Genomic DNA, 12,386 nt, shown 5'->3' on the forward strand with positions numbered 1-12,386 from the left:
TCAAATTCTAAAAACTACATTTTATTTATAAAATTCAACATATTGCCTACTACTGCCCATGTCCATTTAAGTATTCCTCAGTTACAGCTCTCAGTTTTCAAAATAAAGATCTTTAAAAATATACTCAGGAAGAGCAAAGTATACTAAAATTTTATTAACTTGATATCCTAAGCATCAACTGCCAACACTATGGGAAAAGGGTTAATATAAAACAATACAAAAGCATTACAGACAACAGCTTAATATTATCTTCATTTCATTAGTGCAGTTTTCTCACGTAGTAACCTTTATTCGTGAAATGATTTCATTTACGAAACTATTATTCTTTGCTATCACCTCAGCTTTCAGCTGTTTTAACTTTATTGTGATGTTTTCTTCTGACATTTCAGAAAAGGGCACTTGCTTCACCTTGGAGAGAAACTCTTGAATAATTTTTTCACCTTGCTGAAAAACATGTGAAAGTTCCATTAGTATTTAAAATAAATTTTCTAAAAGTCACATTAAATAGTAATGAATTGTTTCATTAAATTTCAATCTAAACACGCCACCCAATATTTAAACATCCTGTTAAATTTTAAGTGCGCACCATCTAGAATTTATGGCAAAGCCTTTAGTTGATCATATTTCTTCATAGCAAGTCATTAAAAAGATATTTATAAATATATTTTCAGCTGCTAATGACAAAGAGACTGAATATTTCAGTAGTTCCCAGATTCCTTAGTTTTTAAAGCTGATATATAAACTTAGCCTTCTGGGGAAAAAAGAGCTCAAGGTTTACAAATACTGTTAAGGCATAAACAGTCCCTGAAAATTTAATACTCTACACACACACACACAGATGTTTCTTCTCTGTTTATTTTACTGCCTAGTTATTGCCATTCCAAAGAACATGACTATTACTTGCTATGTGTCCTGTGGGCAAATTCCTGAACACATATTCCTCATCCATAAAATGGGGACAATAATATTACCAACTACACAGGGCTGTTGCGAGAATTAAAGAGTAACAGTGCCTGGCAAAGGATATGATGTTTATTACTGTATATGAAGCCAAACTAAGAAGTCAGCTTTTCACCAGGGAGCCAGCTGATAAAAGTACCTTAAAGGTGAAAGGTAATGCAAATGGTAAGATAAATAGGAAATACATCTCTATTAAATAACAAGTGCCTTTTTTTTCCAAATTAAAATAAAATCTAGATAGAGTAACATTGACAGTTATGTGTTGTTACATGTCTCCTTTAGCTTAAAATTTTAGAAAATACATTGTAATTAATATTGTCAAAAGTATATAACTCCTGTTCTAATTGGAAATCATAGATTACATAAAGGAGTCTACCTAATCTCAGATCATTGATAACTTGTGGGGCTGATACCAAGACCAGTTCATAACCAGGATGGCAACCTTCCATACTTAAAACTATTAGCAAGTTACAACACATTTCTCCTGCTTATATAGCTACAACAGATAAAACCGTATCTTTTAAGCTCAAAAACCATACACATCTTCTATTATTGTAACACCATCTATCCTTCAAGTAAGAACAAAGAATTCACTGGGTAAAAACTAAAATGTGACAAGAAGTTGTCACAATGTATAACCACAGGAAATGTTTCAGGACCCAGAAGTAAATTAAGATTCTTTTATTTTCATTATTACAGAAAACTAATAATTCTTTAATTTTAAAAAAATACATTGGGCATATGCTTGTACCTTTCTGTCTAAACATCTAAATTTCACCCACCAGTCAGAAGGCCCAATTTAAGATCTACTTCAACAAGACCTGAAACGTCCTGCCCACAGAGAGCTTTCCTGAGTAAATATTTGTCACACACCACTTTGTCACATTCTCTATGACACATTCACAATTATTATCTCCCTGACTAGTTTCTAAACAACTAGAGGGCAGGAACTATGTTCATTTCTCTATCATTTTAACTAAGCACTGAGTAAATATGCAGTTTAACTGGACTTGACCTATTTGTTTATGAATTGAAGACGTGTATGGACCTCTGTAACTCCTTTGAATTATGTATTTTAAACCTACACTAACATTTCTAATTCCCTACTTCTGAAATCTGGTACCTGAAATGCTGTCTTTCAATCATGTAGATATTTGTAGTGGTGAAACCAATAATGAATGATAACTAAACATCAGAATCATATAGGAAAAAAATAACTACAAAAACAGTCTGACAAACCTCTCTTTCCAGATAGCACCTCTTTGCTGCTGGTTCCATTTCATCATATTCTCTTGGTTCTCCAATATTCTGAAACTCCTCTAGTTCCAGGGCTTTTTGTTTAGCGTACTCTATTACATGCTTGGGGAAATTAGCAAGCTCAGCAACATGAATCCCAAAACTCTGATCACAGACACCTACAAGAAATTTGGGGAGTGGGTGAGGCAAAGTAGGAGGAGACAGCAATTTACGTAGATGGAACTAACCTTGTCATTAGGAAACTTAATTTTGTATTATTTCAAATAAATTAGCCAAATGTTTCAGAGTAACTCAGATAAAGGAATTTTAATTATGCCTCCAGTGAAAAGTGATTATGACTTGGCACCCAGAGCTATATTTTAACTTGACAAATGTAGTAGGAAAAATAAAAGTAGCAGGGAGAAGCTTGATGATAATCCTCAAAGGGCTAGACTAATATCTGAATCTGGAGAAAAATTATTCAATGCAATATATCTGAGGTTTTCTCATTCTATAAGGGAGGAACTAAAGTACTATGAAAAAAAGATAAATGTGTCACTAATTAATAGGAGCACTTAATTCAAAATATAGGCTTATGATCAAATGACAATGAAATTTCTGACCCAAATCTAGTTCAGCAAATTTTCAGACTAGGTAGGTTAACTTCATCCCCATTTGCAGAAAATAAACTAACTTAACATTCCTTCTAAATGTTTAATACAAATGATGTTCATGGAGTGACTACAGAGCTCCCATTCTGGCCTCAACTGTAAATTTCTTTTGGCCTAGTTATTTACCCCATGCATTCTAGAGCTGGATAATGTGCACAACTCAGAGAAACAAAAATAAAATAGAAGCAAATGTTTGATAAACATCCACAGTGAAGGCTGTATCTATTCCTATCTTCTCCAAACATCATCTGGTCTTTTTTAGTATTCTGAACCCATTTCTTCGTCACACAGAATACAAACAATGATTTAAAAGCAAAACCTCAACTTCATGCTAAATGCTGGGTCCAACTAGGAGTATCTATATTCTCTATCAATAATAATAATGCAAACAGTAACTCAAAAGGATTCATATGGAAGCATAAGCAACAAAGATCCAAAAATATTATCTCATTTGTATACAACTGATGCAGAAAAATGAATTTTTCATGAAAAATCAGAAAGCCATCAAAAAGCTATTTTGATAACTGGTGAAATGTTTAAGCAATAAAAACCTTATAGTATGTTAATCTCATCAACTCAGTAATCTGATTAGCTGCCAGACCCACTAATGACAAACTACTGAAAGAGTGAAAAGCCAAGGAGTAAGTCATCCCTTACCTGATAACTACCAAGAATTTCAGGATTTCTGGAAACCCTAGCTTTAAATTAACTTGTTTATATAACACACCCTTACCAATATAGTAATTATAACAGTCTATTAAACAGTAACAGCCAGAGTCTTAGAACTTCAAAGCTTATTGTTAATATCCAGTACCTAATCTGACAGGAAAATGTGCTGCTAATGAGAGGCAGTACAAAATCCCTCAGTGATGATGTTCAAGAGTATAGATTATTCTTTCTGTGATTGTTTTAAAACGAGGTTCTACTATGAGACACAGAAATATAGATAATACACCAAGACCCCATCCCTAGATTGTAAATTAAGCGGTAAATGTGTTTTGTAAAACCATCAATAATTCATCCTAATGTAGAATAAGGCAACTACTAATGATTCCATAGGTAGTAACACTCTGAATTTACAGCACTCCAGCGGTATGCACTCACCTTTCTTCACCTGGTATAGCATAGTCAAGCTCTGTTTGGTAGTTAGTGCTGTGACATGTAGATTATTAACAGTTGGTATCTGATTGGCCAAGGCAGTAAGTTCATGAAAATGAGTTGCAAACATGCAAAAAGCACGAATCTCTGTTGCAATGTACTCTGATATAGCCCACGCTAACCCAAATCCATCGTAGGTAGAGGTTCCTCTTCCCAATTCATCTATGATTATTAAAGAATCTTTGGTTGCAGACCTAAAACACATAATTACATGAAAATTTCCCATGACATAGCATGTGGTAATGCAAAAAAACAAAATTAAGGCAACACAATGGAAAAGAAGTCCCACAAATGTAACAGATTAATTATCTTTAATATATACAGAAATCCAACAAAGTCAATAAATAACACTAAAACTTCAGTAGGAACACGGGTATGGACATGAACAAACAACTGGTGTAAGGGAAAACAAATGGTGAATAAACAGCTTTTAAATTACCAATCTCACTAGTTGTAATCTAAGAATTTCCAAATAAAGCAGCTATCATTCATTTCCTGACAATCAAATCCGTCAGGATTTTAAAAAAAGAATGCTGTGTGATCACATAAATCTGTGTGCCTGCCACAGCCCTACCTATACCAGATGTTAGCATTTTCTTTTCTCTTTCACCAAATGTAAGGAGGGGAAACTTTTTTTTAATTAGAGATTCTGACAGTTCTTCATGTGCTTACTGCTCATTTCTTTTTCTGTGAAATGCTACTGGCATCTTCTACTTATTTCTTTAAACTTTTATGTTATGAATATTAACTTGTTGACTAATTAATACACCAAACATTAGTATTGCTTTTATAATTCCTCACAAACAATAATCAACACATAATTTACTAAGGATCTACTATATGCAAAGTACTTTAGAAGACCCCAAGAAACAGAAGGCATAGCCTCCCTGTCTTCAAAGCTCTTAAATAGTGAAATAAAGACAAGAGATTTCATAACCTCTAAAATAAAAAGCTAATAAATTACAGTTATGTCAAAGAGTTCAAAGAAACAGTCATGACCTTAGGCTCATGTGACAAGGAAAGTCTTCAGAGAAGTAGAATTTCTGTCATTAAGGGTCTGTAAAGATTAGAAAGGACTTGGGTAAAGGGCAAAGAAGGACCGTTCCAGGTAGTGTGAATAGTTCAAGTAAAAGCATGGTAGTGGGGACATTTGTAAGGTGAACAACTACCAGTAACCTTAAGAAGACAACTTTAAAAATCAAAGAAGCTTTCCACAACTATGGCCAGTCATCCTTTCAAGACAGTATAATGTGTATAAAGTTCACAGTAAAACTATTAAACTAGATAAAAGAGTGCAGATGTTTTATAGATGAATCTGCAAATTTACTTCTTAAAGGACAAGGACATTCATTTCCATTTCCAGAAGACTGGGAAACACACTTACTTGAGAATAGAAGCAGTTTCTAACATTTCAGCCATGAATGTGGAGACTCCTTTCAACTGACTGTCCCCGGCCCCTACCCGGGCCAAGATGCAGTCCACAATGGACACCTCTGCCGACTCACATGGCACAAAACACCCAATTTGGGCCATGAGAACTACCACTCCAGTTTGGCGAATATATGTTGATTTACCGCCCATATTGGGACCTATAAAATAAATTATACCAACAAGCAAGATTATTAATTTATTTTTGCTACTAAAAAATTGTTAGTTCTAAATTGCACATTAGTGACTAATAACTTAGGTCATGTGATACAGCATACAAGAAGCAGAGCCACAGGCTGCCTCAAGGCATGGCCAGTTACTGCCTTACACTGCTCTCTAAAATAATGCTGTTTTCTCTTCAGACAAACCTCAACTGGGCCCTTCATCAAAAGGACTCATGAAAAATTACCTATAATTTGACTATGGTCTAGAAAAACCATACTGACGTTTCCCCACAGCTCACAGAGCTGCCTGAAAGATAATTTTATGAAATGCAGACCTAATTGATTAATTAGCTAAGTAGTATGACTCATTAATAAATGGATCTATTAGACAATGGGTCAGTATGAGCAAATCCTTCAAATCAAGTTAACTTCACACTAGAACCCAAAGACATGACCCTACTTTTAGAAAATGTGCAATTTACCAATTAATGGTTTAGATTATATGAACAACTTAAAAATTCATTTGGGGAAATAAAATACAATCATTGACTGCTCCCCAAACACATTTGCCCAAAGACTCCTACCACTCCCACCCCAACCACTTCTGTTTTCTAGAATCTGGTTAAGATCTCTCAAAATACTTTAGTTTGAGAGTGCTGCATTAGCCTATAAGCAGGTCTACTTTTTTAGAGTTTCATATGAATAGAGTACCACGTCTTTAAAGAATTGCTACCCTAAGCTGAAGTCATTCCAGCAGCCAATTCTGCTTGAACTTGAATGACCTCACTATTGAAGGTCTGGCCCAAAGGGAAGAGATGTTCATTTTATTTATTTTTTATTTTTTCGGAGGAGGAGAAACATTAGGTTATTTATTTATTTATGGAGGTACTGGGGATTGAATCCAGGACCTCATGCATACTAAGCATGCATTCTACTACTGAGCTATACTCTCCTCTCCCAAGAGAGATGTTCATTTTAAATGCACTGAATCCCTAGAAGTTTCATTCTGTTCATTCACATATTCATTCATTCATTTATTCACATATTATTAATATATTACTAACTAGTATGAATAATGTTCTTCTTTCTAAGGTCAAAAACTAGGATTTTCTCCTTCAATTTTAAATATATTTCTACTCCAACATAAAACAGGGGACACATTACTCCCCAAAAGCCCATCAACTAGGTTTTTTACCAGTAATGATATGGAACATCTGTTTATCTTTTTCAAAGTGAACATCATTAGGAATAAATGCAACTTCATCTTGAACTTCAATACAAGCATGTCTGGATGCTTTCAGTGTAATTCTTCCTTGTCCTTTCTCCAAAATGACCGGCCGTACATATGGAACAGGAGCTCCATTTGACACATAAGCAAAGCTGACGACAGCATCTAGCTGAGCTAACACATCATTGAGTGTCTGCATCGGTTCTACATAGCCTGCATATAAACAGAAAATGTATACAGGAATACTGAATAAGAAAAAAGTACATATAAGCAGCTATAAGAATAAATTTAACCCTCCCTCATTTGGGAATTCAAAATCCATTTCCTAACTTATATAATTTTTAAAATTAACAAAGGTTTGTCATAACTAAACTTGAAAGGAACACCTAAGACTCAACCTAAGGTTAAAATGTGTTGTTACATCTTCCCCTACTATGAACAGATTTCAAAAATAGGGTATGATGCCCTCCCTTACCAAAATCCACTAAACTATAGAAGCCCATAGCTGCTTATATAAAGAAATGAAGTAGAGGTTAAAAGAAGAAAGAAAGAGAAAAAGCTTTCACGACATATTGATAAGGGAAGAAAAGCAGGGTGCAGTGATAACTGAGGCACACTTCTAAACTGGAAAAGACTGAAACCAGGGTGACATTTCACAATTATCATTCAGAAACCTGCAAATACTAGGCAACAAGATATAATGTAAACATCAAGATTGTTACTTGGGGGAAAAAAAAAGATTGTCACTTGAGTTTTTTTTTCCCCATGCAGTGAAATTTCAGCATAAATTTAAATTCACAATTGTCACTTCAAACACTTTCAACAAGATTCTATCCTGCTAGAACATTAAAAATAAAAGCTATTATATACATTTAACAGTCCCTGACACATGCTAAGCAAACCGTGATTAGGCAATAAAAAAGGTAAAAATTTTCAGAATAGATTAAAAAATTTTAAGAGGTTAGAGGAGTTGGTGGAACAGACACATGTGTCACGTGGAACTATCACATGTACATCAATGTGTCAAAAGCTTCACGAGAAATTTAAAAGAATAGCGTTTAATTTTAGAAAAATACACCATTATAAGTTTAATTAAATGGCAGGAAATTTGACTCATCTTTGATTCCCTTGTTCCCCATAAAAGTGATAAAGTATTTTTTGAAAATAAAAATTAACTTATAAATGGTCAAATACAAATAATTCTTACTGTTTCACCACTTACAGGGGATGGGAGTGGGGTGGGAAAGAGTCCACACTACCCTATCAAGCAGCAACAGGAACCTGTGAGTTACCTAGATATTACTGGAGTCTTACTATAATTACTTTAATTCATATAATTTCTAACATACCAACAAAATAGGTTTATAATAAATATTTTTTTAAAAAACCAAAAGCCTCTTAATTAAAGAGTCTATACTTGGTATCTCACATCATCTGGCTCTTAACAGACCACCTTGTCTGATTTAACAGCAAGATAGAAAACTACAAAAATGACCCACTACATTTTTAATAAAGATAGTTTATGATGTGTATATTAGACTATGACGAAGTTTCATTTAAATTCAAGGTGACTCCAAATACAAAACCTTCAATTTAAATATTAAAATCTAGCAGCTTTAACCTATTAGGCGCCTAATGAATATTAATTATTATTTTTGAGAAAAACTCCCAGTTTGAACATATAGTGTTTTTTAGGATCCTTAAAATGCAATCTAGGCTCAGGAACATAACTCAACTAAAAGATTATCTGATACCACCAAGCAAAAATGTAATCTTTACAAATTTCATTCATCTCAACACAAATATATAAAGTATACTAAAACACTTTAAAAGTTTTATTTTTATTTCTGATTTACTATAAAAATTCAGTAGTAAACATTTTATAGAATTATGCATGCTCATACTTTTTAAGTGACTTATCACCCCTAAATAATTCAGCACGCATATCCTAAGAACAAGGACATCTTCCTACTTAATCACAATACATACCCAAGAAATGTGACACTGATACCATATTATTTCACACTAAACTTTGCCAATTTGTCCCAAGAGTCCCCTTTACAGCAATTCCTCAATTCCAACTCCGAGCCCTGGATCCAACGAAGGGTCATCTATCCACTGCCTTTGACTGTCCCGTCCCTTTAAGTCTCCTTTATCTAGAACAGAGCCTGCCCAGTTCTTTTTTGCTTCCATGACACTGACATTTTTAAAGAGTTCAGGCCTTAAAAAGTATATCCTGTAATCTAATTTTATCTAATTCTTTTTTCTTATTACTATTCAGGTTAAACATTTTGGTCAATACTATAGGTATACTTCAGAGATACTGCAGGTTTAAGTCCAGACCACCACAATAAAGTGAGTATCACCATAAAGCAAGTCACACAATTTTTTTTTGTTACCCAATGCACATAAAAGTTATGTTTACACTATACTGTGGTCTATTAAGTGTGAGATAGTATGTATGTACACCTTAAATTAAAAAATAACTTTATTGCTAAAAAATGCTAACCATCATCTTACAAGGCAGAGTTACCACAAACCTTCAATTTGTTTAAAAAAAAAATACTGGCAAGCACAAGAAAATGAGGTATGCCTATACATAGGTGAATGTGTCCTTCCCACTGCAGCAGGAAGCATATATATAACGTCATTTGTCCCACTACTGGTGATGCCAACTTTGATCACTTGGCTAAAGTAATTCTTTGGTGTGTTTCTGAAAGGCACAATAAAGGTTACAGTCAATATACACATGATGATAGGCAAAGCCTTCTAGATTAACTCATCGCCACCTACCTGCACTGCACATTCATTCCATGCTAAGGGCAGTACCACAGAGTCAGGTCATGCCTTCCCCTTAATTATAAGACAATCATCTCAAACAGTGCCCCCTAGCATGGACTCTGAAAATCTATCAAATGGCACACACAACTCAAAAGGCTTGATTCCTGTGTAATTTCTATTTGCTTTTTAGTGGTATTTAACTCCATAACCTGGAGTGTAAGTCCACAGATCATCTAAGACATTACTGCCTTGTAGTCCTTAGTGTTTCTTTTCTTTGTTACCACTACAGTAAGTTTTGTGCTTTTCTGCATGTTTTTGTTTTTCAGAATATTCCCATTTCTTAGCCTGCACTGGCTTATCTTTCTAGGTACAAGAGTAATTTCCGGTTACTTTTCCCACCAAAATACAGCATGCATTATTTTATAGGAAGCTTAACATAATAAATAGCCATAGTATGTAACAGTTTAAAAAAAACACAACAAAAACCACTCTTCAAGCATCCCAATGTTTTTTCTATTATCAAAAACAGGGACATATTTGGAACATTTAATGTATTGGTTCTATTAAATTTACCTGAAGAAATATTGACAATTTCTCTAACAATGGCATCCTGGGCTTCCTCATACTCAGTTTTATTTTTGGTATACTCTTCATTGAGAGAAGTCAACTTACTGCAAATCAAGATAACGATACAATTTAAAATATCTATTGGAGGTAATGTGCACTACATAAAATATATCCAGAGTATTATCATATAAAGCATAAAAACAATAATTAAAATGGAAATATCAGTAGAAAACAGGCAACTAACTAGGAGCAGATGTGGCTGGAATTCAGTGTATTAACATTTATGCTGTTTGGAATGGCCCATTGGCACAATTCTTGCTTTAACAATTAATCCCTTGAGTGAAATTCTGATCTGTGACCTTTTCTAAAATACAGAAATGGAGTAAGTCTTCATCCCCCTTGTAAAATACATACACAAGCAGCACTATTTACAGTGGCCAAGATATGGCAGCAACCCAAGTGCTCATCAAAAGATGAATGGATAAATACGTGGTGTGTGTATTACTATACATAAAGTAAACAACAAGGACCTAATGTATAGCACAGGGAACTATACTCAATGTCTTGTAATAATATATAATGGGAAAGAATCTGAAAAGAAAAAAATTGTAACTGAATCACTTTGCTGTACACCTGAAACTAACATTATAAATCAACTACACTTCAATAAAAAAATTTTAAAAATAAAATAAAAACAAGTCCTTGCAGCCAAAAAACCAAAAAAAACAAAAAAAACCATATGTGATACATGTGTGATAGAATGTTACTCAATCATAAAAAGCAATGAAATTCTGCCATTTGCAGCAATGTGGATGGAACTAGAGAATATTATACTTAGTGAAATTAAGTCACAGAAAGACAAATACTGTAGTTATCACTTACATGTGGAATCTAAAAAATAAAATGAATGTATACAGCAAAACAGAAACAAACTCACAAATACAGAAAACAAACTAGTGGTTACCAGTGGGGAAAGGGAAGGGGGAAGGGCACATAAGGAGCATGGATTAAGAGATAAGAACTACTATGTATAAGATAAATAAACAACAAAGATATATTGTATAACACAGGGAATTATAGCCATTATCTTATAACTTTTAATGGAGTATAAACTATAAAAATACTGAATCACTATGCTGTACACCTGAAACTAATAATATAAATCAACTATAATCTGATAAATAAATACAACACCACACACGGTTTAATATTGAAAGTTGTTAAACTAAGGAAAATGTTTTGAAAACAATCTTACTGAGCAATTTAAAGACAAAACAAAAATTACAGGTTGAAATAATGCTAAAGAAAGATGGGAATAAAGTGGAGAAAAAATATTCATTAGTATCAAAGGAAGGGAATGAAATTAAAAACAAAAAGACAAGATGAGGGGGTCATAAAGGAAAAGAGAAAGAAGGGGAAGTACTTATCAGGAGGAGGATACTAGTCAACCCAGGCAGTAACTGTGAACTTGATGGAATCAGACAACAGCAAAACACATATACAGCACGAGAACAGTACACAGGCAAAAAAAGACTTATGAAACAGGCAAATAAAAGAATTAAAGGAAGAAAAGTAAGAGGCAAAGACATTATAAAAGTGAGACCGGTGCTTTGAATCACCCACTGGTTAGTTATAACATACATCAATTTCTTGATTCAGGAATATAGTGTGACTGAAAAGCAGCAACTAATGAATTTGGCAACAGAAGATCTAGGTTTGAGTATCTGTTGTTACTAGTTGTCCAATCCTGGGGAACTAGAGTTTCAGTTTCGGCATCTAAAAAGTGAGAGAAATATGACCTGTCCTATTTATTTCAGAAAGTTGTCATGAGAAAGTAACTATAAACAGACTGACTTTTCACTGAACGCCTAGAATAGTATCTGCATATAACAGACACTCAAAACACTTTCTAAATAAACGGATAAAAAAGGATCATAAATACAAAAACTACTCGTAAAGTACTAAGCATATCCAGGAGGGGCGGGAGTAAAGCTGTCCGTAAGTTCCAGTGTAGTACAGAAGAGAAAGGATAAATATCCCCACTCCTCCAGTTACATAAGACTTATTTTTAAATAATTCTTTTACCACCTATAAATAATTTACCTCAGGAACTTCCTAACATCAGCAAGAGAAAAGGCAGAAAAAAATTGGTAAGATTTTTTTCAACATGGAACTTTTAAAAAATGCTGTAAT

General features: G+C 33.7%; 1 protein-coding gene across 1 annotated transcript in view; it reads right to left on the minus strand.

The window, feature by feature from the left end:
- The window catches only part of MSH2 (mutS homolog 2), a 63,182-nt gene continuing 50,796 nt past the window's right edge, over positions 1-12,386 (minus strand). The window contains exons 11-16 of the mRNA XM_006216436.3: positions 10,200-10,297; positions 6,813-7,058; positions 5,410-5,614; positions 3,972-4,219; positions 2,200-2,375; positions 1-444 (exon numbers count right to left, since the gene is read on the minus strand). Of these exons, the coding sequence (XP_006216498.1) occupies positions 274-444; positions 2,200-2,375; positions 3,972-4,219; positions 5,410-5,614; positions 6,813-7,058; positions 10,200-10,297 (1,144 nt within the window). The 3' untranslated portion in view covers positions 1-273. The remainder of the gene's footprint in view (positions 445-2,199; positions 2,376-3,971; positions 4,220-5,409; positions 5,615-6,812; positions 7,059-10,199; positions 10,298-12,386) is intronic.

This window comes from Vicugna pacos, chromosome 15, assembly GCF_048564905.1.
Source record: "Vicugna pacos chromosome 15, VicPac4, whole genome shotgun sequence".
Classification (NCBI taxonomy): Eukaryota; Metazoa; Chordata; class Mammalia; order Artiodactyla; family Camelidae; genus Vicugna; species Vicugna pacos.